A 26,130-nucleotide genomic window follows, 5' to 3' on the forward strand; every position below is an offset into this window, starting at 1 on the left:
AAAAAAAAAAAAAAGAGAAAATGAGAGATTTGGTGGAAAGAGATCAGTCATGGATTACTCAGGTTTCTGATTTAGACAAGTGGAAAGCTGGAGCTTCCACCCTACTTAGATAAAATAGGAGGCAAAGACAATTTGAGAGCAGATGAAGTTGAGTTTGGAGAATCCATGGTGGATCCAGGCAGCTTCACTCTAGTGAGGTTTGGCAATATAAACATGGGCTGCATTTGGGGATTTAAGAGGCAGAATGAATAAAATTATTAATCAGCCTCTGGCAGCTGAACCCTTGAAGTTTGGCTGCTCCAGTCTGAGCCTTCTGAAGCGCTGTATGCCAGGCGTTTTTCCTAAGTACTTTTCATATATCAACTCAGTGACTATTCCTCACACCAACTCTTTGAGATCGTTACTATTATTACTCCCTCCCCCCAAAAATGAATAAGTTCATCGTATTGCCCGTGGGGATACAGACAGATAATGGTGGACTTGGGTTTGCCTCACAATGATAGTATGAGGGCTGACTCTACCCGTGTGTGTTTAAGATTTTAAGTACTATGAGGATGCTGCCGACGAATACCGGGACCAGGAGGGTACACTGCTGCCGCTCTGGAAGTTCCAAAATGACAAAGCCAAGCGCCTGGCCGTCACCGCCCTCTGCTGGTGAGTGTAGACATTGCAGTAAGCCCGGAGCGCCCGCTGCGTGCTCAGTTTTACGTAGCTGCGTCTATTGCGCATAACTACCCTGAGCATAACAAGCGGCAGTATGAGAAGAGGACTGGGATTCCTGTAAGATTGCAGGATCACCCAAGTTCTCTCAATTAATTGGTAAGGGCCTCAACTAGACAGGAGATGTCTGTGGTATAGTTAGGAACCGGTGCCCATGGGAAGGCTTGATGTCCATGGGAGGGCCGTGTTCATTTCCCATCCCAATTTGTTCATATTTACTTTGCAGGAATTCAAAGTACAATGACCTTTTTGCAGTGGGACATGGCTCCTGTAAGTGATCTGGCTGTTTATTCATTTGCTCCTGCAAACAGTAAACATTAAGTACCTACTCTGTACAAAGCTGTCTCAGGAGGAGCTCAGTCTAATGGAGAACACCCACAATCATATAGGCAGTTAGTGCCAGATGAAGGGATATATGGAACTGAATGTGTCAGCTGAGCCTCAGAGAAGGGGAGAGCACCCTGGCAGAGGGGCCAGCACTGGGTAAGTCTGGAGGCCTGAGAGATATGGGAGGAAATGGAGCTATGGAGCTGTCAAAGGGGCTCTGCCCTTAAAGACCGAGGTAAGTTATCCAGAAGCTTATATGTCTCCTGAGGGAAATGGCTGAGGAATCAAGGACAAGAATCCACCCCACTCAGGGAGAAACTGCCCACGTGAGACTAAGGCTGGGAGACCTGGCGTTGACTTTCCAGGTTGAGCTGGAAGGACAGGAACCACAACCGTGGTCTAGGATAGAGGCCCTCTTCCTGCTTCCTCACCTGGCCTTCCTAACCAGGTCCTGGGGTAGGTTGGGGGAGAGGGTGAGGAGGGGACACAGCCCCTCCAGGTGTCCCTGCCTCTGCCAGTATCACTCAAGGCTGGAGGCAGCACATGTGCTAACTGTGTCTGGGCAATTTGCTTTTCCTTCTTGTTCTATGGTCTGAGCAGAAGCCCCTACAACTGTGTTGGCCCCAGTGTTTCCCCTTCCAGATGGGAGAGGGACCTGCACTTCATGCTAGGTACAGTCTCCAGAGCTAACTGCATGTTCTCTGGCTGGGAGGGTCAGCTTCTTGGAACCGAAAAACCCTTCCATACTCTAAGCTGCCGCTGGCTGGCAGGCACACAAGCTTCTGGCTGCTGCCCCTTAGATCACCAGTCCACCCATTCTTTGACCCAGGAAGGGGAGGAGGAGTTGGTGTTTGTCATTGCTCTCAGGGAGGAGACCTTGGAGCTGCTCCCAGTCTTGTGGTCTGGGCTGCCTTTGAGGATGCCCTAAACGCCTGTTTTTGTGTCCCTACTCCTGAGGGTGGGCTGCTGCCGAACGGGAAGTGCCCTCCCCCTCTGGCAGGGAACTCTAGCACATTCCTCCCCCTTGGCTGCTGCTACTGGACCTTCGATTGGACCTAGGGGTTGGGTTGGGTGGGACCTCTCAGGCATGGGTGGACCCTCTGCCAGGCTGCTCTCAGCCCAGGCTTTCTGCCCGGGACTGAGGTGAAGGTGTGATGGCTTCCTGGAGGAGAAACTGCACCAGTTCTAGCCCCGTTCTTTTCCACCCAGAGTTAAGCAGTGTTCTCTGGGGTCGAGTGGAGAATGTCCAAGGGGTAGCCTTAGGAGTGGCAGAAAGGGGTACTGTATCTCCCACGAATAGATGGTCTCAAGCTTGGCAGGCCCAGTAGCCTCTTTGGGCAAGCCCTTAGGCAGGGATGGTGTCTTTGTCCTTTCTTGGTCCCTTGAGCCATATCCATAGGCCCAAATGGTACCCACAATCAGCTGTGGTCTGTCCCCTGGAGGATCATCTCTCATCATCATACCCCTGAGGTTTGGTCTTGTCATTGGTGATTTGGAGAGACTGACAACCTTCCACATCTCCATCCCAGGGTCCTTGTGAGGTGCACAAGAGAAAAAAGAAGTAAACTTGCCCTGCAAGCTGTAGGAGCCACCTGCATAAAGGACAATCATTGCTAACTCACCTGTCATTCTTTCCCCTGGGTCCCCTGTAGTGCCCTCAGCAGGCCTGAGAAGAGTGAGGAAGCTGAGGGACAGAAGGGACTCTCTCTTAGACAGCAAGGTCCAGGGACAATGACAGTGGTATTTGTTGTTGCTGTCACTGGCACATTGAGTTGTTGGCCAGCTTTCAGATGAGCATCTATGACAGAGCCTTACACATCTCAGTACAACCTACAGGGGCCTGAGCAGCGCCGGCTTGAGCTGGGACTTGGAAAGACTCCTGTGTTTACTTCTGAGGTGGGCTCTGGGAGGCCCATGCTCTTGGGTGCCCAGCTGCCTTTATGGAAGAAAGAGTGCAAAGCTCAAGTAGGCAGAGGGCACCCTAGTTGCTGGATGAGGTCATTGTAAGGAGCATCAGCACCATCACAGTCTTTGGAAGCTCCCAAATACCAACCCCTCATAGCCAGAGTTTGCCTCATGAGGACAAATATTGGAATAAGAATTTGGGTTTGTTGCTGAGTTTGATCCCGGAAATCTCAGTCCTGATCTCATAAACCTCCTTTTGCCTGGAATTGTCAGGTGTTTATTCTGTGACCCAACCGCATAAAATTTTGGTAGGTGTAGACATATATACTAAATGGAAGACTGAGACATATCTCTTATCTTTGAGGCAGAACAGGTTGGCCAGAGTCAGGTCAGGAGCAAGTAGGTAGGAAAAAGTGAGTGGTGCAGCAGCACAGAAGCATCTACCTCTGCTTCCCCTCTAGGGGCCTGGAGTCCAGCACATTAGGCTGCTTAGAGGGCGGAGACTGGAATGTCCCATGGGGCCTGGCTCCACGTTCCCAGCAGAGTGGAGAGAGAGGCTGTCAGCAGGCAAAAGCAGGTGGAAGAGTGTTGGCGGATAAAAGGAGTGAGTCCAGGAAGAGATTGCCTCGGAGCTGGGGTGTGCAATTACGGCAGCCTGCTTTACCAAAGGGGTACTTTCCAGCTCATTAGCCAGTTCAGTGTGGTCTGTCAGGCAAGATTCTGGAAACTCTGTGTTGTCCTGAGATAAGAAGATGGGGCAGGAAGCTTCCAGAGGGTCTCATGTTGTAAGGAAAGAGATGTCATTGTGCCTCGGCTCAGGCTCCCTCCGGGGACAGCACCTTCAAAAGGAGCCAATCAATGGCAGGCCTCAGGTCCGGCACTAAACCCATTTTTGCTTCATCCCACTGTATCCTGGCCTGTCCCTGGGCCTACCCAGGCCACAGACACCCTTTTAGGGATTCAAATTTTTCCTGATCATTTATTTGTCAGCTTCACTAATTAAGCAGTGTTAATTTCATTTACTGAAAATGGAAATTCATCCACCTCATTTCTCCCTGTTCATCCTCCACACACAAAATCCATCATTCCTCAGCTGCAGGCTTCGTAAAATTTACAGGACTAATTATGTTGTCAGGTCTCTTTGTAAATACAGTCCATAAAGGCCACTGTGCTTGCTGGGTTGTAGTGCAAGGGCATTCCTGTTGTTAGTTTAATTACTGGTTAGTTATTTAGGTTCTCAAATGTTTGCCTCATTTTCTCTAAATCAAATTAAATGTCCTGCTTCATGTATTCTAAGGCCTGCTTTATTTCCCCACACTGTGTAAACATGACTTTGAATCCAGTGAGGATGCCTGGAAAAGCCTCCTTTCCTGGGGAGCCTGAGCCCAGCTAGGCACCCTGGCCTCTGAGCTATGCTTGACATTTAGGACCCTCTAGTGGCCAGTTCTCTATTTCAGTCCAGCATTGTGCTGGTCCCCTCCCCTGAGAGTCTAAACATTCTAACACACAGGAGCTGTTCCTGGAGTCTGAAGTGGCAGGGCTGGACTGTGGGAAACTCAAGGATGACTTCATCATTGTCAGCAGAAGAGCTGAGAATCATTGAATCTATCCTCCTGACTTCTACCAATATTGCTTTCAATCCATCCCAGAAAAAAGTGCCATTATGGGAAACTCTCTTTCCAACTCCTAAAAGTACAGTCTGGGTCAACCTTCCCTGAATGCTTATGAATTCATTTCCTGCTGTGCTGTGTGTAGCACATGACCACAAACAGGGCTCAAAACAACACGAATTTATTGTCTTACAGTTCTAGAGGTCAGAAGTTCAAAATGGATTTTACCTGGCTAAAGTCAGGTGTCAGCAGAACCATGTTCCCTCTGGAGCCTTGTGGGGAGCACCTGTTTTCTTCTCTTTTCCAGGTTCTAGAGACTGCCTGCATTCCATGGCTCGTGGCCTTCTTCCAGCCACCAACTGCATCACTCTGACATCTGCTTCTGTCGTCACATCTCATTCTCTTACTCTCCTGCCTCCTTCTTTCCCTTATAAGAACCCTTGTGATTACATTAAATCCACCCAGATAATCCAGGATAATCCTCCCATCTCACAGTCTTTAACTTAATCACATCTGCAAAGTCCCTTTTGCCATGCAAAGTGACATATTTATAGGTTCTGGGGATTAGGATGTGGACATTTGGGGGGGGCATTATTCTGCCTACCACACACCGCCTCCAAGTGCCTCTTGCATGACTTAATAAGGGAGTCATCAAGCAGCTGCTGCCTTGGAGCCAGTCCTGGGCTGGCCATGTTTAGATTGCCACAGTACAAGAGGAAGCCTGATGTCTGAGGCTGACATGGTAACCTTGTCTCTGCAGTTTGGCATCTACTTCCCACTGACCACTGACCTGGCTTTAGCCTCATGCCCCCAAATGCCCTCTGCCTGTCTTGCTCTCCCTGAATCCTGAGTAGGAGCCCAGGGTTTTTCTGACAGCCAGAATATTCCAGAGCGTCCACCAACTAGAGTGGGTGTCCATGACACTAGAGTGTCCATGATCTAGAGCTGTTACCAGCTGACCAGGGGCCTGAGGATCCCACTGATGGTTGCCAGTTCAAAAAGACTGATACAGGGCCGGGGATTTAGCTCAGTGGTTCGGTGGCCTGCCTTGCAAGCGCAAGGACCCGAGTTCAATCCCCGGTACCAAAACAAAAAACAAAAAGACTGATACATGTTCCTCAATGGGCACTGCTTTGCAGGGCTGTAGCTGGCAAAGCTGAGGATAGTCGGACTTTTGGTCTGTGGTGGAATTAAGACACATATGTGGAGGCTGAGGATGTAGCATGTGTGAGTTCTTGGGTTCAATCCCTGGAACTACCCAAAAAAAAAAAAAAAAGACACACATACACACACACACACACTAACCCCCTTGCCTGAGAATAGCCACATTAGACTCTTATCTAATTAAGGCGTGATTTCCTTCCTCCAAATCTCATGGGTGGTTGAAGGGGCAAAGTCAGGGAGGCCTTAAGGATTATCCAGCAGGGCAGATTTAGCACGAGGAAATTTTGTCACCAGAAAGAGCAAGGCTGCTGCAGAGCAAGCTAGGATGTGCTGCCTCCATGCCTCATGGCAGGCCAAGGAAAAGACCTACTCACAACTCCTGACTTGGGATAGGGACTCACATAAGATAACCCTGGTGACTGAATGGTGTGGGAGGCCTCCCAGAAAGTCCTTACGGAATAGTAGTCTCTTTCTGGACAACATGGGAAAGAATACAAAGGAGATTAAGGAAGAAATAGGAGTAAAAGCACAAAGTAGTGGTAGGAGACAAGACCCAGCTGTCAATCAACCTATCATAGTCTCTCTCTCTCTCTCCCCCCTCCCTCTCTCCCTCTCCCCCTCTCCATATCTATCTATAGATATAGATAGATAGATAGATAGATAGATATAACTTTTTCTCTCCTTCCACTCTACCCAGCCATAAATACTTACTTATTTTCAGTAAGTATTTGTGGCCTGGCCAAAATTTATGGCCTGGAAGAACCTAGAATTCCTTTACTGGCTCCAGACTTGAGTCTCTGCTTCTTTATGCAATGAAGGGTGGGGTTGGGGGCTCCCATCTGGGTCATTGAACTCTCTATCCTTTCTCTAAAGTTTGTGCCACTCAGAAAAAAATTACTCCATGGACCAGGACCCAAGCTTTCATTCTTAATGAACTCTTAGACCTCATTGGTAACTGAGGCACTGTAGGTAAGTGACCTTGATGCTAATGTCATACAGAGACGGTCAGTGACCTAGTTGGTGATATCATACTGAGAATATTGGGTGGCTGAGCTAGTTCCCCATTGGTAATAACATACTACCAACAATGGGCAATGATGTCATGAGCGATGACATCAAATGAGGATTGTTGGTGGTTTGAGTAGTGATATCGTTCATTTTTGGAAGATAAAATGATGCTTTCATTTGGGATTGTTGGAGGTTTGGGCTGTGTTTTGGTTACTTTTCTTGTTGCTGAGACAAAATACCCAACACCCAAAGTTAAAGAAGAAAAGGTTTGTTTGGCTCAGTTTATAGAGGTTTCAATTATAAACTCATAGTTGGTTGGCTCCAAGGGAAGATGGCATGGCAGAGGGTCCCTGAAGAGGACAAATATAGTTTATGGTGGGCAGAAGGCAGCAGAAACAGCAGTAGCATCAGCAGCCTGCCTCTCCCCTTTACCCTTCCAGGCTACTCATCCTTTGAGTAGCACACCAACGTGGCCCTCCCATTATCCACACCCAGAACTATGCCAAACCACTCAATAAACTAATTTACTAATCACACACCCTTAATCCCAGCATCACAAGCCATTGATCCAGCACCTCTGCAAAGCCCCACCCAATGAGCTCATGAGGCTTTAGGGGGACATCTAGACACAATCTATAACAGGCTGTGTTGGTGTTTTGAGTATGTCTGGGGAATAGAATAGTGAGGCCTCAGAGGAGCTACTGCAATCAGAGGTGAGTTCATTGTATGAGGTAGAGTTGAGAAGAAACACCAGTTAAATGAGGGTTTTCTATATTTTCCTGTTGTCATTTGACAGAAAGAGCCCTGAATTAGGATTCAGGAAACATGTAGTCTAGTCATGATTAGGAACAATGATCTCTCTGTCAAAGAGGAGTGAGCTAGGTGTTGTGGTACACACCTGTAATCTCAGCACTCGGGAGACTGAGGCAGGTGGATTGCTAAGAGTTCAAAGCCAGCCTGGACTATTTAGTGAGTTTAAGGCCAGCTTGACCTACATAGTAAGACCCTGTCTCAGAAAAACAGAACAAAACAAACAGAGGACTCATTTGATTACAAATAATAAAGACCATTACAGCCAGGTTGAGAAAGTAGGGCTTAACGTCAGCATGCATGTGTCCTAAGAATTGGTGTGGTTGGTTACTAACTGTCCCTCTCTCGTAAAATCCATGCTTTCCCTTGCAGGTTATTCCCCTTTATAATGCTTAACTGCTCTATTCCTTACACGTTCTCTATTCCAGACCCTGAAGGGATTAGATTGGCTGTGCCAGGAACCACCACCCCTATTAGGTCTGGTGGCCCCTTGCCCTCTTTTCTCCACTTCTTTGTAAAGACCAGATTAGTACAGCAGGATAATTTCAGCTAGAAAAAGGATATGGAATGTGGCAAACACCATGTGACATGTATCATGTACCTGTGCACTCCATTTCTCTCCTCTGGGCCTCAGTTTCTCCATCTGTAAAATCAGGAATTCATGATTCCACTTTCTAGGCCCAGTAGTTCTGTGTGGGCTCAGATATGTCCTTAATTCTGTACAAGGTTATTAAGCCAGGGATGGCCAGGGAGGGAGGTATTCTTTCTAGAGAAAGTAAATAATCACTGCTCTCTGTCAGGGGCAAAGCCCCGTATACAGTAAGAGGAATTGTGAAGGTCATGTTCACTAAGGATAGTGTGTGAATCCTCAGCTTGAGCACCCATTCCTTCACTGTCTTATTTACTCACTTACCTGTTGGGCCACCAATTTACCCTCTGTCAGTCTTGACCAGCATAGAAGACTGACTGGAATCATAAGCGCCAGTAGCTTACATTGAGCCTGAAGGTTAGTTCATTGGTTACTCATTCAGCTGTAGGGTCTGGGGAGTGAAATGTCTCTGACCTTGCAGGGGGCAACCCAGGGGAGGTCCAGATCAGGTGCTCGGGATTTACTTGATGGGCAAAAGGAGCTAAAATGACTGTCACACTGTTCAGTTCAAGGCCTTCTTATTTTAGGAAGGCAAAGCACTAGCCTCAGCCATCTGCCAATCTTTCTTGAAGAGTCAACCCTTGGGGCCCACCAAACCCCACAGTGCCAGCTCCTCCCCATCTATCTCAAGGCTAGTTCCATCCTGGCTTTGTGATGGAGCCAGGCAAAGGATAACCCAGTTTTGGCTCCAGGGGATCTGGAAGCCTCCAAATTCCTCTCTTTTTTGCTAGGAGGCTCACTCTTCCAGAGTAGAGGGTTTTTGTTTTGTTTTGTGTTTTCTTGAGTCACACAGTGTGTGCTAATCTGGATTCTGGAAACTTCCACCTCAGGTACAATTCCCTCATTGATTGTGTGGCTATCACAGTTACTTTCTCATTGCTGAGACAATACTAAACACCCTCAAGTTAAAGGAGAAAAGATTTATTTTAGTTTACAGTTGATAGAGGTTTCAGTTCATAGTTGGATGGCTCCAAGGCAGGGTGGAATGGCAGAAGAAAAACAGTTCATGGCTGGCAGGCAGGAAACAGCAGCCTTCCTTCTTTTCCTTTTTATTCCATTCAGGCTGCAAACCTATTGATTGGTGTCACACCCAGGGTGGATCTCCTTCTTCAGTAAATTAATCACCCACACCCAGGACCACGCTAAAGCTAAACCAATAAGTAGACTGATCCAGTATCACACATCCATGATCCAGTCTCTACAAAAATCCCCACCTATGAATGAGGCTTTGGAGTCATCTAAATATAAGCCAGACAGTGACTTTCCTTGAAAGTGATCCAAGGAATCTCAGAGGTGTTGAAAGTTAGCCCCAGGAAAGGAAGGTAGGCTTCCCACAGAGAGCTACTCTAGTGAACATGCCAGCTTGTCTCAGCTTCCCATTGTTCCTTTCTAAGGCCAACCTGATTCTTGGTGGCTTCCCACTCCCAGTCAGAGCACAGATGGGTGGGGCCTTTGCAGAGTGGGTGGAGCTACTTGGGGTGTGTCTGTGGCTGAGCTCATGCCATGAGCCCAGGGACCTGGGTCTATATTGTCCCTGAGTTCAGCCCAGACATTTACCCTCTTGAATAAAGGACAACCTTAGAAATGAGACAGAAAAGCTCAGCAACACCAGCCAAATTGGGTTGCTTTCCTGTCCCCCGATCCTACCCCATGGGCTGACATCTGAATACTACTTACTTTGTCATGAGGTCCAAGGCCCTGGCAGCTTCTAGGGACAAAGATGATACCCTTATAAGAGGGAAGGTGGAAAGGATTCTCATATTGATCAAAAGGCTATATGGGCTTAGGTTGCCTTGACTGAAGGCTACACTAGCCTTCCATCTCTCCAGCTCTGGCTTTTCTAAGTTTGGGGAAGAGATGGAGGGTCTGGGCTGGTAGCAGGAGAACTGGTCTCAAGGGCTTAAACTATGTGCTTTTCATTGACTGCATATCAGGATAGGCGCCACATATATGAAAAATGCAACAGCGACTCATTCTCTTGAGATGGGGCAGGTGAGAAGGGGGACTTCTGATGAATGGTCCATTGTTGACCATCAAAAGCTCTGTCCAGTCTGAGTGGGCTTGTGGAAGCCTGACTGGCTGGCCAGAGACTTCTGGGTTTAAGTAGCCAAGAGTGCAGGCTGCAGCTGTGGACTATGGGGCCCAAAGGCATGGGAAGATGCTCATAGATGACTAGCATTGGACTCACTATAGAAAATTGCATGTTACATCAAGCTTAGCCCAAGTCCTTGGTGGAAGATTGAGGGAACATGAGCACTGTCCAGGCATCTATGGCACAGCAGCCTGTCTGTGAGCTGGACATCAAATCCAGCTTGGGGTACTGCTCCTTCCCAAGCACACACACATTCTTTACTTAGAAACTCTATGAACCTGTGTCCCCCTTTCCTGTGACCCAGAGAGGAAGATTAAGGAGGAGGATGGTTTGTCTTCAGATAAGCCTGGTCACATTTCTGGTTGTTGGATCCTTCCATGAATGCTGAGAAAGAGTAGGCCAAATCTCATTATTCCATTTCACAGTCTGAGAAGATGAAGTCCAGACAGGAATCCCATAATCTCTGATAAGTGGAACAGAGCAAGGCTTACCTATCTGGTGGGGTAGAGCAAGGGGTCCTCCCTGGCAGATCAGGTTGATCCTCTAACTGCAGCCTCCTGTCTTCCTTGGTAGATGATTTCATGAAACAGAGCCGGGGAATGTTACTGCTCTACAGCTTGAAGAACCCCAGCTTCCCAGAATACATCTTCAATAGTGACAGTGGCATCATGTGTCTTGACATACACGTGGACCACCCCTACCTGGTGGTGGTGGGCCACTATGACGGCAATGTGGCCATTTACAACCTCAAGAAGCCCCATTCCCAGCCTTCCTTCCGCAGCTCAGCCAAGTCTGGAAAGCACATGGACCCTGTTTGGCAGGTCAGCCTCAGCACAGAATGGGAGCAGCATGTGGGCCTAGGAAGGAGCCAGTGGAGGAGGGACCTTGGGGGAAAGAGGGTCATAGTCTAGGAATGGAAATTATAGATACCAGATTATGAGAAGGGGTGGAGAAGGATTGGAGAGAATTATGGAGTAAGGGGAGGGTCTCCAGTAAAACCTTGTGCGCTCCCTCTGAGAAGATTCCATCTGCCTGCTGAGGGAGGAGCTCCTTGCAGGAGGAGCAACTTGACATGACAATGAGAAACTGGAGGGCCACAGTTGGAAGCCTCCAGGGCCTGACAGGCTACCCCTAATGGTAGTTAGGGACCCCAAAGCCTTATCCTCAGGCTTCCTCCACACCCCCCAGGGGCTCTCCTCTGCCATCTGGATTTGATTTGGGGAAGCTTCCAGACAGGGTCTTGAAGGCAAAGTCTGTCCTTGAGCCTCTTTGTGGCACCCCTCTTCTCCAGACAGGCCTAGCAGGGGGGCCGGGCTTCTTCCATGGTGTGAGGCCAGCTTGGGACCATTACCAGGACAATGGCACTAGATTTCACTTTGGTCCTGTGTCTCCTATCTTATTCCACAGGGAGTAGGTTTCACAGTTGACGTTCTCAGAGGGTCTCTTAGCTAAGGCTTTGTAGGCTGTTCCTTACTGTGTTCTAAAGGTGTGCGTGTGGGGTGGGAGTACAGATCTGTGTGAATCTAAGGATGGATTTCTACCTCAAGCTTCCCAAATCTCTGGGCTCATGAAGCAATACTGGGGCTCTGTCTTCTTGTGTTTCTCTGTCCTCTTGCCCTGAGAGTCACCAGGAAGACTCTATCTATCTCTTCTGGCCCTGAGCCCCTGAAACATATGGTCACCTGCTCCAGGCACTGAGTCTGAGCTCCTATTCAGTCCTGAGCAGGAGGAGAACCACCCAGGGACAGGGGATATGATGCCCCCTCAGCTTCATCCTTTCCCACAGTCTGGTGCAGATGGTGGGAGAGAGGTAGAGCCCTTTCTGGTACTTACCTTTCTCCCCTACTTTCTCCACAAAGCAAGGACCAAAGGGTGCAGCCTCAGGAATGCTTTACACCAAAAATCCACCTGCCAATTCATTACCTCCAGGTACCCAAAGGTCTCCAGACATCAGAGAATGTCTGTAGAGACTTTAAAGCCCAGGGAGAGGAGAACAGGCCTCTATCCCATCCCTGCCCCTGCTTTCCCAGCTCAGATAGCCCAGAACTGAGGTCAGAGCATGTCTAGATGACCTGACCACCATTATCAACTCCAGGAGAGGAAGAGAGGCCCAGACCAGCCACCTAATCCTACTCTGTTGTGTTCTCTAAATCAAATAGCAGATTGGGGGGAAGGGGGATATAGAGAAAAATAAGTTATCCCTTTCACTGGACAGGTCTCAGGAAAAGTGGAACTCACCTGGACAGGGGTGGCCTACATTCCCACTATGCCAGAAAAACAGAACTGCTGCCTTTGCAAAATAGAAGACTCAGCGTTCTTGGCTGGAGTCATGGGACACTACCTGAAAGGGACCCAGCTAACACTCATCTACTCACTTCCTGTTCTCTTCTTTCCTCTCATTCCCTCTTTCTCCTCCTCCTTCATCCATTTTATAACTAACTCTTCCCTGTTTGCTCTGCTGGTTGCTGAGGGTGCCCAAGGGTTTAGTCTCTGGAGCTCCAAGTGACAAGATAAATCACAAAGACAGGCTGCCCCCAGGGTGGGGTAGAATGCTAAATGCTAAAGGAGAAGTGTACCTGGAGGTGCAATCACGTTGTCCTGGGTGGGGACTAGGAGAAGGTGGGCCAGGCAGATCTTTCTAGAAGAGCAATGCCTGAGCTGAATTGTGAGAGATGGAAAAGTGTTAGATGGAAAAGGAAACAAAGGGTATCTCCTCTACAGTGACATGAGGGTTCAAACAGAGTGGACTATGGGAGAAATATGCATCATTCAGAGCACATGTAAAGGACAGGTGAAGAGGAACAAGACTGGAGGAAAAGGCAGGTACCCAGCATGGTTAGCAGTCAAGAAACTTGGACATTATAGATCAGTGGTTTAAATGAAGTATTAATACAGGAGCACAATATGGTAAAAAGATGAGAGTAGAGCCTCTCTGATAAGACCAGGGTCCAGCCTGTTTAAGGGTTCCCTGTTATTCCTCCTGTCCCCTGACGTACATTCCCAAGGCTCCTAAGATTACGCCTGAGCATAGTTTGGAAATTGCAGCCCAATCATTAGAGGGCTTGAACAGAGAGTAACAGTCAAGATTGTGTCCTGGAGGAAAGACCCTCTGGCTGCAGCCTGAGTGGTACTGCAGGCTGATCAAGGGCAGGGGGAGTGGAGATGGAAATGAGGAAAATAGGGAGGAGACCTGTTGGGGTAGTAGAATCGAGAGAAAAAATATTGGCTGAATATGGGAAAGGGACAAATCGATGATACCAGGGTTTAGGGTGCCTGGTTAGGCATACATAGAAGTGGAAAATGGCAGAGGAACAGGTGTCACCGGATGTTAATGCAAGAAGCCTGAGGGATGACACCAAGAGGCAGGTTTTTGGGCAGTTGACCATAAAAGCTTGAGAGAGAGAGAGAGAGAGAGATGGGCTGTTAGGTCCTTCATAAAAAGTATGTGTCCATATATTTAGGGGAGAACAGAGAAGTTGTTTTGGATCTCATACACAGTTTGGGGCAGAAGTCGTCTGTCCCATGGTGATGGGGAGCCTTGAAAAGTTTTAAGCCAGGATAAAATTGTCTTGTTTTAAGAAGACTAAGTTCCTGTCCCATAGGATGGGCTGCTTCCCCAGGGAGCCTGCCTGGGTAGCTCAGCCCTGCTCAGGCCCTACTGTTAAGCCTCAACCAGCAATACTCTGTGGGGAACGTGCACTGTGTGATTCTGGGGGAGGGAGCAGAAAGAATGTATGGGTAAAAACTAAGGACAGGAGAAGAGGAGGGATCAGTTAAGCAGGCTCCTCTCTACCCTCTGGTCCTTGGGCATTCATTCATTGCCTTAACTCTACTTACTACCCTCCTTCTGCTTTATTCCTACCTGTCACCTCCACTCAAGGAGCAGTGTGTGACTTGTACTCACACACACACATGCACAAACAGAGTCACTTGCAAATACAAGCCACCCCCTATTGGGCATCAGGCTGCTAAGAGGGGTGTGAAATACAATTTCCACAATTGCTAGCATCTGCTCGTTAAACACTTCCCTTTGCAGCTCCCTAGTGCCTCTTACAGCCTGGCCTTTGACACCCCTTGTTCCTGCCCAGCTTTAAAGGGACCACCTTTACCCAAAAGGAGAAATGGGCTCCGTATCAGGGCAGGCTCTGCCTTGTGCCTGACAGGCTCTGCAGCTTCTGGCCCACCAGTGAAAGTATAAAAGAACCACTGACTAGACAGGCTCAGGCAGGATTCAGCCAGCCCTCCTTCAGCTCTGATCTGCCAGGCCTGAGAGATGGCTGGGAAGAGACAACCCTTTCTCCCCACCCTACAACAGCCCTGGTGACAGCTGCGGTTACAGGCAACAGTGCTAGGTTCTTGGCCTTCCTCACTGGGCCTCTGCTTGTGACAGCAGGAGGGGACTGGACCATGGTCCCAGCATGGGCGGTCTGGAGGGAGCCAGAGGATGAAAAGCTCTAGGCACCCAGCCCCACCCCAACTCTCTGGGACTTGGCTTGGCCAGGCCTCCACATCTGGCAAGAGAAACTTGAGCCTCAAGCGTGTCATCTTCATAAGACAACAGCTCTGTCTCCAAAACACTTTCCCATATGTTTGCTTCCAGCCCTGAGAAGATGGGTGGGGCAGCATAATTAACCCTGATTTGCAGAGGGAGAAATGCAGCTCAAATCTGGAATTTGGGAGCAAGATTCTGGGAGCAGGAGTTAGTGGTAATGTGAAGATGGGAACAGAGGAGCCACTTTCTAGAGAAAGGCTAAGCCTAGAAGAGGAGGGGACTGGAAGGAAGGGTATGGTCCTTCTCTTCTCCACCTAACCCCAAGCAAGCAGGAAAAAGGCCCCTACAGAAGCTTGGTGCTCACATTCCTAGGATGAGGGTAATAAGGAGGGCAGCAGCTATCATTTGTTGAACATTTAGAGTGTGCAATGTTTTGATCTAAAGGCTTTACATATCTCATTTATTCCTCACAAGTTTATGCTGCTATGACTTCCACTGTATAAAAAGAGAAACTGATCATTGGGCCTTATTCTTTCTAGGCCATGTCTTTGTAAGGAGGTTGAACCCAGTACCATTTCTCACAAATGGGCTTCTAGAACCAACCCAGGGAATAACTGGTCTACTGCCATGCCAGTAGATTAGGGCAAGGCCCTGTCTGGTGCTATTGCTTCAGGTTGGTCAGGGAAACGGATAAGACAGACAGTGTAGGATGGGGGAGGGTGTCAGTCATGGGATTCTGGGAAGTGAGCTCTCCCCTGCTTCTGAGACTCAGATGTGTACTGGGGAGCCCTGTTTCATATCCCTAACCCGACACCCTAGCAGAGTCACAGAGCTCGTGGTTTGGGATGTTTCAGGTCAAGTGGCAAAAGGATGACATGGACCACAACCTTAACTTCTTCTCTGTGTCATCCGATGGAAGGATCGTGTCTTGGACACTTGTGAAGGTACCTGTTTCAGAGAACGTTGAACAGGGGTAGGTGGGTGGGGGGCTGAGTGGCAAAGGGCACCCCCCAGATCTACTGATCCAGCCTAAACCACACACCTTGCCCCATCTTCTATGATGACAGAGTGAGCTGGTTCACACAGATGTCATCAAGCTAAAGGTGGAAGGCAGCACCACAGACGTCCCGGAGGGGTTGCAGCTGCACACAGTGGGTAGGAGCCCCAGTCCATTCACCTCCAAGCTTCGCTAAGTCATTCAAGTTCCCTGAGGGGCAGTGAAGTGGCCTCTTCCCAGTACTTCCTACCCTACTTGTGCTGAAGCCCAGACCAAAGGCACTGGGAAAGCCTGACCTGTCACTAAGTCCTTGGCCATTTGCAGACACTCTCCATTCATGCAGGTCCCCTCCTTGTTTGCAGCCCCTGCTCTTGTTTATGCAGATCAGGTGCTATAATGCAGATCCATCCCTGTTTATGCAGATGAAGGCCCTGTTTACTCAGATCCTATCCCTGTTTACTCAATTCCTAGCCTGTTTATGCAGACTAGATCCCTGTTTGCACAGACCATGTCCCTGTTTGCAGACCCTGTCCCTGTTTACCTTGACCCTGACCCTGTTTAACTCAATCCCTGACTTGTTTACCCAGGCCCCCATTCCTTTCTGCAGAACCCCTGGCCGTTTGCAGAGCCCTAACAGCTTGGGACAAGCAGGCCACAGGGCCACTTTCTGACTGCCTAGGCTGCTCCCAGCCCGCATAAGGGGCCCCAGGTCAATCTGTCCTGACTGAGTCCCCGCTGCCAAGGAGGGGTAGCGCTTGGAGGGTCCCTCTCAGAACTGGGCTGAGGCTGTTTCCTCTTCTTCTAAGGATGTGGTACCGCCTTCGACTTCCACAAAGAGATTGACTACATGTTCCTAGTGGGCACAGAGGAGGGAAAAATCTACAAGGTGAGGCAGCACTGCCTGTGTAAGCTCCTCACCGGGCCACTTAGACCTGAGCACTTGGGGAATTTAAAGTACTTAACAAATCCTGTTCTTACAGATCTTAGTGCTCATCCAGCAGTTCTGCAAGGCTTCTTGGGTGGCAGGAAAAGATTCAGTGCCGAAAAGGGGATGGTGAATCTAGAGGGTGACTTTAGCCCAGCCCAACCTCTTTCCCACTGGGATGTTTCTCCTTTTTAGGGAGTGATGGCAGAGGTGGGAATGGGGGTTGGGAGAGTGTGAAAATTCTGGGCAGACTTCCTGGAGGAGATCTGAACTAGAGTAGGGCTTTGAAGGCCAGGTAACAAGCAGATTGATCTCTGAATACCGGCTGCATCCCCGCCGGCAGGACACAACCTCACAGCCAGTTTCTCCTCTGTCTCAGTGTTAGTAGGTGAACATCTCTCTGAACCTCCATCTGTCCAGAAATAGCTCCACAGCAAGCTTTTCTTAGGCTCAGAGACTCAGAATGTTAATTACAGGCAGCCTCCCGGGAGCCCCTGAGGCCTAGCCAGAGCTGGTCTGAATGCAAAAGAGTCCCCACCCCCTCTCCACCCCTTGGGTTGGCAGCCTGGAAGTGACAAGAGGGAAGGAGAGACAGTCAGTCACTCTGACTTCTGGAGGGAGGGAGAAAGAGGCTGGCCAGTCAGAATCTGGGAATCAGAATGGACTCCTGACTGGGCATCTGCTCTTACCTGTTCAAGGTGGAATATTTCCCACTGCTGCAAAGATGCTATCTGGGCTGCTCACAGGCCCTGGCATGGAGAAATGGCTAGGTTTCGCCTTGCACAGGACCTGAGACCTGCTCTGCTCAGGAGAGAATAGGATTTTTCTGGCTGATGTGGAATCCTCTGGGGTCAGCCACAGGGCAGAGTGCAGCACTCACATGCTACAAGAAGGCTTTGCTGCATGGCCCATATCCCCAGCTCCTAAATCCGTATGTGGAGGGTAGGAAAACACAGCAGCTTGGCCCCAACTCAGCTGTGACAGTGAGGTGGGTTATGGACAGAAGGGGAGGCTCAGATTCTGACCTTCGAGGGCTCTAAGGAAGTAGTAGCAGCTGACATTTCTTTCGCTGTTGTTCCCTGATCTCCCCCTACCTGCCCCATCACTGCCCCAGTGCTCTAAATCTTACTCTAGCCAATTCCTCGACACCTATGATGCCCACAACATGGCAGTAGATGCTGTAACCTGGAACCCGTATCACACCAAGGTCTTCATGTCCTGCAGCTCCGACTGGACAGTGAAGATCTGGGACCACACCATCAAGTAAGGGGCCTGCCTTGCCCTGGGCCCTCCCCTGGGCTCCGGCACTGTAAGCTTTGTGTCACAGGCTTCACCCTTCCGCCACTGCAGGACCCCCATGTTCATCTATGACCTGAACTCAGCTGTGGGTGATGTGGCCTGGGCACCATACTCCTCCACTGTGTTTGCAGCAGTCACCACTGATGGGAAGGTGAGTGGCCCATTCCTGACTAAACATGCCCACTACTGGCTACAGGATGAGGATTCTCAGGGTCTCCCTCCTCAAGAGCCAGGCCATCCAGGGCCCAGCCAAAGAGGAATCATTCATCACAGGAGGCCTCAAGGAGAGAATGGGACTGTTCATCTCACACTGAAGGATGGCATTCCATCTTCTCTGAGGACCCTGGAGAAGGATCTAGCTAGTGGGTGGCAGGGGCAGCCCCAGCTAAGGGAAACATATGAGCCAGAACTGATCTGTCCATGTCTGTAAGGCAGTGAGGTCCCCATCTCTGAAAGTTTGCAAGCTGATTCTGAGAAGGGTCTTCAGTGGGGTGAGATGAGAGGGGTATATTCAACACTGAGGATTAGTGAAAGCTCAGAAACATTTTTTGAGCATATTCTTAGATGCAAATCTGTTTTCCTTGTGGACTTTAATATAGACTGAAATGTACCTCCTGCACCACGGGAAAAATATTGTGATTAAGACATCACCTTAAAGTCAGCCAGTCATCTATTCCCTGAACAGATGTTTACTAAGGGCTGACTGTGGTGCTCAGCTCCATAGATTCAGACACCTGCTTTTATGAAGCTTACATTATAGTGAAGGGAGAAAGAGACAAAAAGCAACAGCACCAAAGTGCTTATACTGTTAAGGGTGGAGAATTAAAAGAAAGTGATGTGTGAATGCAAATGTTTATTACAGCATTCATCTTAGCCAAAAAATGAGACAAACCAGTGTCCATTAACTGATGAGTGAACATAGAAAATATACTGTATATGCAAAAGGATTTTATTCAGCAATGACAAGGAATAGCATTCTGATAATTACAACACGGATGAGCCTTGAAAACAACACTAAAAGTAAGCCAGACACCAAAGGACAAAGATTGTATTATTCCATTTATACGATATGTCCAAAATATATTTGCCTAGAATGCCTAGAATATAGTACAGTGTTCTAAAAGATGCAAATCTATAGACACAGAAAGTAGATTTGTGGTTGCCAAGGGCTAGAAAGGTTGGGAGAAAATGTGACTGCTATTGAATACAAAGATTGTTTTGAGGGGGGGTGATAAAAAAATTCTCAAATCGGTTATGGTGATGGCTGCATAACTGTGAATGTACTAAAAACTAAGACTTATATTCATTAAATGGATAAATTTTATGGTATGTGAATTAAATCTCAATGAAGCTGATAAAAGTGAGAAGAAAAGGATTGGGTGGTTTCTTAGAGTGGTCAGGAAAGGCTTCTCCGAAGAGGCTACATTCAAGCTGACCAACAGGGAGCTGACTGACACGGAGCCAGCCATGGGAAGATGGAGCAGGGGTGCCATCACCCTGCAGGAATCACTGGCTCAAACCCCTGAGGTGGGGATGAGCTTGAGGAGGGGTCCGGGGACAGGAAGGCAAGTGTGGCTGGGAGATCTGGAAATGAGAGTGAGGAGGTGGGCGCCAGAATAAGGAATCCAGATTTCATTTGTAATGCCAAGGAAACTCTGGGAAGATTTTCTGTTTTTTAAAGGGAAATCTGGTTGCTCCATGGGTGATGCACTTATGGAAACCCAAGAGTGGAAGCAGGGAGCCTAGCTAGGAGGCTGCCACAGTTGTCGAGGCAAGAGCTGGTAGTGGTTTGCACTTGCAGTGTGGCAAAGATAACATCAGACATTTATTGAGCACTTGTACATCAAGCACTATTTAAGCACTTCACATCTATTAACTGGGATAAACCCTGACTCTGTCTGCTGCTTACTAAAAAGTTAGAGAACTTCAAAGTCTTAATTTATAAAATACAGGTAATACTAAAAGAGCCACCTTACAAATTAAGGAGTATAATTAGATGGTGCAAAGTTGGTACATGGTAAAGTATATTAGGCTAAACAAGGCATAGCTGCTATTGTTTTTGCACAGACTTAACATTTCTCCTAAACTTTTGTTTTTTTTTTTTTTGTTTTTTTTTGTTTTGTTTTGTTTTTGTTGGTATCGGGGATTGAACTCGGGTCCTTGTGCTTGCAAGGCAGGCCACTGAACCACTGAGCTAAATCCCTGGGCCTCTCCCAAACTTTTATTCTCACTCCCTTAACCAAAATAAAACATGGAGAAACAAAGTTCCCTCTCCTGCTGCCACCAGCTCTAATATGCTATTAGCCTGCTTCCTATGAGGTGGTTGCCAGGGGCCTTATTACCCATGAGCATGCTGACACCAGTTTCTCCACAGGCTCACGTGTTTGACTTGGCCATCAACAAGTATGAGGCCATCTGCAAGCAGCCCGTGGTAGCCAAAAAGAAAAATAAGATCACCCATGTGCAGTTCAACCCCATTTATCCCATCATCATTGTGGGTGATGAACGTGGGCACGTCACCTGCCTCAAGCTCTCACCCAACTTGCGCAAGATGCCAAAGGTATGGGTTCTAGGAGTTGGGGCTGGTGCGGAGATAAGGGGATGGCGGGGATAAGCTAAAGGGGACAGGACAGGGGTGAAGCCAGGCATCTAGCTTGGAGGACCCAGGGTGAAGATGGTGTTGCTGCACGAATGAGGACCATAGGAGAAACTGCTTGGTAAAGAAAAAAAATAGGTCAGTTTTTACATGCTGCGTCTTAGTTACCTGTGGGGCCCTGGGAAGAGGTAACCAGTGAGCATGTGGGTCTGAAGCCACCAATGGCTCACAGGATGCCGTGGGTGTGACAGGCCAGCCTGGCAGGGGACTTGAGACTTAGCCAATGCTTCATCACTGGGCTACCTCAGAGCTTTAATCCACATGGTCTCTGAACTAGAAACTGTACTCTGGGAAGGAGGAAATGAGCTGTGAGGAGGACCAGGTCAGCAGCTACATCGTCCTCCTTCTTTTGAGCTCTGATTCCTGCTTCTGGGTCCTCTACTCATCAAGGAACCCTGCCCAGAGCCCAAGGACCCCAAATATAGGCTACAGAGCTCAGAGTCATGATCTCAGTCTTTACTGAGTCCAAATTCAGACTTAAGAACCCAGATTTCAAAGCCCAGGTCATAGGATCCGGAGTCCCCAGGACCCAACTTAAAAAGTCAAAGCCTACGAATCTGGAGACCAGTCCTACCCATTTGTGTATGAAAAATGGTTCTTTGCTTTCTGACAGGTTCTGGACCAGGATCAGGGTTAGGCTAGGTTGTCCTGATAACTGTACTTCCTGGTTGCAATTTATGGTGTTAGTGCAATTTGAGGCAGGAACAGAAGCCTGTCTCTCTCTCTCTTTTTTTTTTTGATGCTGGGTGTCAGAGACGGGGCCTTACACTTGTGAGGAAGGTGAGGCAGGTGGTGGAACCACTGAGCTAAATCCCCGGCGCAAGCCTGTCTCTTTTAGCTACTGATTTCTCCCTACTATTCCCTCACCTAGGCAAGAACCATTTGTAGCATCCCTTCCAGTGCTGCCTTGGTCTATCCCTCTCCATGGCTTGGGGGAAAGGGCTGCGAGTATGGCAGGGCCTGTAATTGTAGCCAGCTGGGGGAGGGGGGTGGACTTGGCTATAAATATTCTAAAGGCTGCTAAGCGCCTGCAGCTGTGGCCCAGAGGCTGTGGTGGGCTTGGGGGGGGGCATCAGGCGTGGTCTGAATCCCTTTGTTGAGCCCAGCTAGTTGGCCTCAGGAAGGGGAATGAGGCAGCTGAGTTTGTGGAACAGATAAAATCTGTTCTTAATGAGAAGAGAGAGGGGCAGGTTTATGCTGGCAGAGCTGGACAGCCCTCTGGGAGGATGATGGGTCACTCTTGGGGGAAAGAACACAGCCATGACACCACGAGAATGGTAGATACAGGTGGGAGACCTATTCACTCTGATTTGGGGAGGCAAGAATTTCCCAATTCCAACTCCTCAAAGCACAAGGATTAGCCATGACTGGGAATGCTAGGCTGTGTATCTGAGGACTTAAATCTCTGAGGACCTGAGCAGGGGACAGCTAGGAGCTGGGACTTGGGTGATCTAGAGGTTACTGTGATATTTACATCTGACCCTATCAGCAGCCAAGTGATTTATACAAAACGAAGTCCGCTGGGCATCCCTATCACAAAGACCTGGGAATCCCTGATCAGGGAGCTTTCTGGATTGCTGTCAGGCATTAAGGACTATCTTTCTCTAATTACTGTACAGATGGGAAACTGAAACTCAGAAAGGTAAGGGACAGCCAGGTGTGATGGCACATGCCCATAATCCCAGCACTTGGGAGCTGAGGCAGAAGGACTGCCATGAGTTCAGGGCCACCGTGGACTACAAAGTTACTACAAGGCTAGTTACTACATAGCGAGACCCTATCTCAAAAAAAAAAAAAAAAAAAAAAAAAAAAAAAAAGAAAGAGGCAAAGGACTTGCCTAAAATCATGTAGGGAGTTAATGACGGCTGGAACTAAAACCCAGGTCCAAGCCAGGCATGATAGTATAAGCCTATAATCCCAGCACTCTGGGAGGCTGAAGCAGAAGAATCCCAAGTTTGAGCCCAGCCTGGGCAACTCAATGACTTAGCAAGAACCCATCTCAAAAAATAAAAGGGCAGGGGGTACAGCTCAGGGTGAAGCCCTTGAGTTCAGTTCCCAGTGTGAAAAAGAGACCTTCGCCCAATAAAAGGGGCCCCTAAATCCCAGGGATGTGGGTGAGACTGACACATCCCTAGCTGAATTCATGAGGGAGAGTGGGAAGAGAGAAAATGATCTCTATCTTTTGCCTCAAGAGTGTAGAAGTTGAGCTGGGTAATGACTGAGGCCCTGGGCTGTGAGGGGCTTGGGGAGAGATTTGGGAATAGGTGCCAGAGGAAATTTGAGTTGTACAAGGTGTCAGCACCCAAGATGGAGTCATGAAGGGGACTCCTGTACCTGAACTCTGCCTTTACTTACATCGCAGGCCAAACCTAGGCAGGCAGGCAAGTCTAGGGTAGGTGCCAGTGAGCAGTGGGCCCAGGTGGCTGAGTGGGTGGAGGTCTAGGAGCCAAGGGAAGGCAGGAAATGGCAGCTCCCCACCTACCCTAGCAAAGCCCACCATAGGCAGTAAGGCTAATGCAACTAGTGTGGTCTGCCAAGGAGTTCTCTAGGGTTGTGACATCAGTGTCTCAGCTCCTTTTTCTCAGGGCCCAACTTAGCAGTAGCATTAGAATGTTTGGTTAGGTTGAGAGTCATTAACTCAGCATCTTCTCTTCTGAGGGACAGTCCCAGGCAATGACATCTAGAGTCATATGAAATATTCCATCTTGTTTCAGGAGTCTCCTGGGTATTTCTGACATAGCTGGTCTGGATGCCATATCCCACCTCTAACCTGACCTAAAAGCATTCAGTAAGAGAACCAGATGAGGGCCCCCGTGGCCTTCTCCACACCTCTCCAACTCTTTGAAATATACTCTCTCCTTGATAGGACTCTGCCCTTCCCTGAGAGGGTAGTCCCAACAGTCAGGCCCTGCTCCTCCCTAGAGCTTTCTGTACAGATCTCCCTAGCTTGAAAGGCTCGTTCCTCTGAGGGTCAGAGAATCGGTGCCTTTCCCACTACTGCCACCAGCAAGACACTGTCCAACTGAGGTTAAGAACCAGAGCTGGTTACCTTCTTTAGGCTCTCGGCTGGCCCCTGGGTTGCCTGACCTGAGTTGGAAAAGGATCACATGGTAGTGGCACCAGGGACACAAAATTTACTGGGCAAGGGAGAAGGGCATTGTCAGAAGACTGGGCAGAGCAGTCAGTGCTGGCATCCAGAGAGGTAACCCATCCTCACCCCTCTTCCTTCGTGTATATTTTCCCTCTCCTCAGGAAAAGAAAGGGCAGGAAGTACAGAAGGGTCCAACAGTGGAGATCGCAAAACTGGACAAACTGCTGAATCTGGTAAGGGAAGTAAAAACCAAAACCTGAGGACCTGACCTCAGCCCTTGCTCCATTTGAACCCAGGACTTTCAGGCCCTGGGCTAGGAACCATGATGCCCAAACATTCAGCATGTGAACCAAGGCCCTGATTAGGTCCCAGCATTTGCTGTTCACATCTACCAGGGTTAGGGTTATGGTGATCATTACTGTTACTTTATACAAATAAACCTATGTCTGGAAGCTCATTCTACACCTTTAATTTGCTACCACAGGGTCTTCAGTAAGAGAAGAAAATCTCAGGGTAGAGCCACAGTTCCATTTATTATCCAGCAAACAGTGAGAGGACCAGGGGAAGGGCCCAGCCTAGACACCCTCCCATTATTGCCATGGGTTCCAGTTTGCTTCTCTGACCTAGAGGACCCAGAGGCGCTGAGCCTAGGGAAAGGGTAAACCTAGCCCTTGGCCCTTGGGATGGAGCAGAGTCCAGATGGCCCTGGCCCTAGCACCAACTCTTGAACTCCCACCCCAGGCCTATCTCTCCAGAACCACCCAAGCCTCTTTTGGGAGCCAGGCTCACTAGAGTCTGGGTTGCTGGGTCCAGATCCAAGCAGGCTAGACTCTGAGTTCTGGACCCGAGGCTGACTCAACTGAGATCCTGATTCCAGGCTCTGAGTGGGGTAGACTTAGGTCCCAGGCTCCAGGGTAGACCAGGCGCCTTTCAGGGCTGCAGCAGGTAGCTGCCTTCATGGCTAGGCTTCTGGGGTGGTGGTCCCTTCTCAGGACAAGGGCCAGGGCTGGAGTTGGGACTGGATTCGGAGAGAGAATCGTCGGCAGAGCGAGAGTGGCAGGCCCAGCAGAGAATGACCCAAAGCAGCAGCAGCAAGAAGCCTACAAGGCCGTTGCAGACGATGGCGATGAGGGCCCCTTGGGAGATGGCTGCCCCCATGACGGGCAGCACCCTCAGACCAGCGCAGAGAGCGGAGCTGCCTCAATGACAAGGCCCATGCCTAGTCGGAATTCCGGTATGGTCAGCTTTCCAAGGAGGCTGTCCTGTCTGCACACTGAATGATTCCCAGGCAGTGTAGATGCCCACCGGCAGTCTTGAGCCTGGGGAGTACAGAGCAAAGGAAGGGTGGTGAGGATGAAGGAAGGGGGAGGCCTAGGGGTGAGCTCCTGTCACATTTGTGGTCACCCTGACAGTGGACCTCAGGTCCTAGCAGGCTCAAATACCCAACAGAGCCAACACCCCCATTCTCAGGCCTAGCTCTAGGCACCTGGATTCAGGTGCAGCCAGAGTGGGTATGCTAAAGTAGGCAGGCCAGCCCCTTAACTCATCCTCCTTAGAACTGGTGGGCACAGCCTGGCTCTGCCCAATAAGCTTCCGCCCTCAAAAGCACCCCATTGGTGGGTGGGACTGAGGGAGCTCAAGGCCCAGTAGGAAGGGGATTTTGATCAGCTTTGGTGATCAAAGCTTTGGCTTTGGTGTGGCCAGAGCATCACCTCTCTCTCCGGGCTTCAGCCAGCCAGCTCAGGACACCTGCAGACATGCCAGCTCACACAGAGGGAACTTTGTGGAGGCCCTGGCAGGCATGTGTGGGTTCTGTGTATTCAAGGCTGTGTACCTAGGTGTGCCTCTCTGTGGAACTGTCTCTAGGTCAGGTGTATGTCTGGCTGTCTGACTCCGTCTCTCTTCCCTTGCTGGATGTGTGCCTCTGCCTCCGCATACCCACCTCTGTGACTGTGTGGCTGTCTGTCTCTGGGTATCTCTTTGCTTTTGTCCCTCTGTGCGTGTTCCCATTGCTAAGTGTCTGAGCGTGTCTCATGTGTGTCTCGTTCTTTCCCAGTCTGTCTCTGCGTATCTCCCTTCCCGGCTGAGTGTCCCTCTGTCCTCGTGGACGTGTCTCTCTCCCCTTCTCCGTAGGGGCTGTCCGGGTGGCTCTGTGCGTCTCCCGCGTCTCTCCCTTTGTGTCTGTCTCTCCTCCGGCGCGAGTCTCTGTCTCCGAGTGGGTCCGTGTCTCTCCGTCTCCGTCTCGGGTCTCTGGGTCTTGGCCCCCGTGCCCGTGAGGGGAGGCCCCCCTTACCTGAGTTCGGCACGGTGCGCGCCCGAGGGAGGGTCCGGGGCAGCAGAAAGCTCGGCGCCGACTGAGGCTCGGGAGCCTGAGGGCGGGGGGCG

At 49.4% G+C, this 26,130-nt stretch overlaps 2 protein-coding genes across 2 annotated transcripts in view; one reads left to right on the top strand and one right to left on the bottom strand.

The window, feature by feature from the left end:
• The window catches only part of Dnai1 (dynein axonemal intermediate chain 1), a 62,481-nt gene extending 38,299 nt beyond the window's left edge, over positions 1-24,182 (top strand). Inside the window, exons 11-20 of the mRNA XM_010619248.2 lie at positions 537-654; positions 947-990; positions 10,859-11,106; positions 15,632-15,721; positions 15,845-15,932; positions 16,581-16,660; positions 17,814-17,962; positions 18,050-18,149; positions 20,373-20,558; positions 23,907-24,182. Coding sequence (XP_010617550.1) covers positions 537-654; positions 947-990; positions 10,859-11,106; positions 15,632-15,721; positions 15,845-15,932; positions 16,581-16,660; positions 17,814-17,962; positions 18,050-18,149; positions 20,373-20,558; positions 23,907-24,005 — 1,202 coding nt within the window. The 3' untranslated portion in view covers positions 24,006-24,182. The remainder of the gene's footprint in view (positions 1-536; positions 655-946; positions 991-10,858; positions 11,107-15,631; positions 15,722-15,844; positions 15,933-16,580; positions 16,661-17,813; positions 17,963-18,049; positions 18,150-20,372; positions 20,559-23,906) is intronic.
• Positions 24,183-24,234: 52 nt separating this feature from the next.
• Enho (energy homeostasis associated) lies at positions 24,235-26,124 on the bottom strand. Its single transcript, XM_010619242.3, has 2 exons — positions 26,039-26,124; positions 24,235-25,064 (listed from the first exon to the last, which is right to left on the bottom strand). The coding sequence occupies exon 2, from the start codon at positions 24,901-24,903 to the stop codon at positions 24,676-24,678; it is 228 nt and encodes a 75-aa protein (XP_010617544.1). The 5' UTR covers positions 24,904-25,064; positions 26,039-26,124; the 3' UTR covers positions 24,235-24,675.
• Between the last annotated feature and the right edge of the window lie 6 nt (positions 26,125-26,130).

The sequence above is a fragment of the Fukomys damarensis genome, unplaced genomic scaffold (genome assembly GCF_012274545.1).
Source record: "Fukomys damarensis isolate Sample0158 unplaced genomic scaffold, DMR_v1.0_HiC HiC_scaffold_36, whole genome shotgun sequence".
Taxonomy (NCBI): Eukaryota; Metazoa; Chordata; class Mammalia; order Rodentia; family Bathyergidae; genus Fukomys; species Fukomys damarensis.

What these genes read in the sequence shown, in the direction of transcription:
- Enho (XM_010619242.3), bottom strand. Translation starts at nt 24,903, where the DNA reads ATGGGGGCAGCCATCTCCCAAGGGGCCCTCATCGCCATCGTCTGCAAC.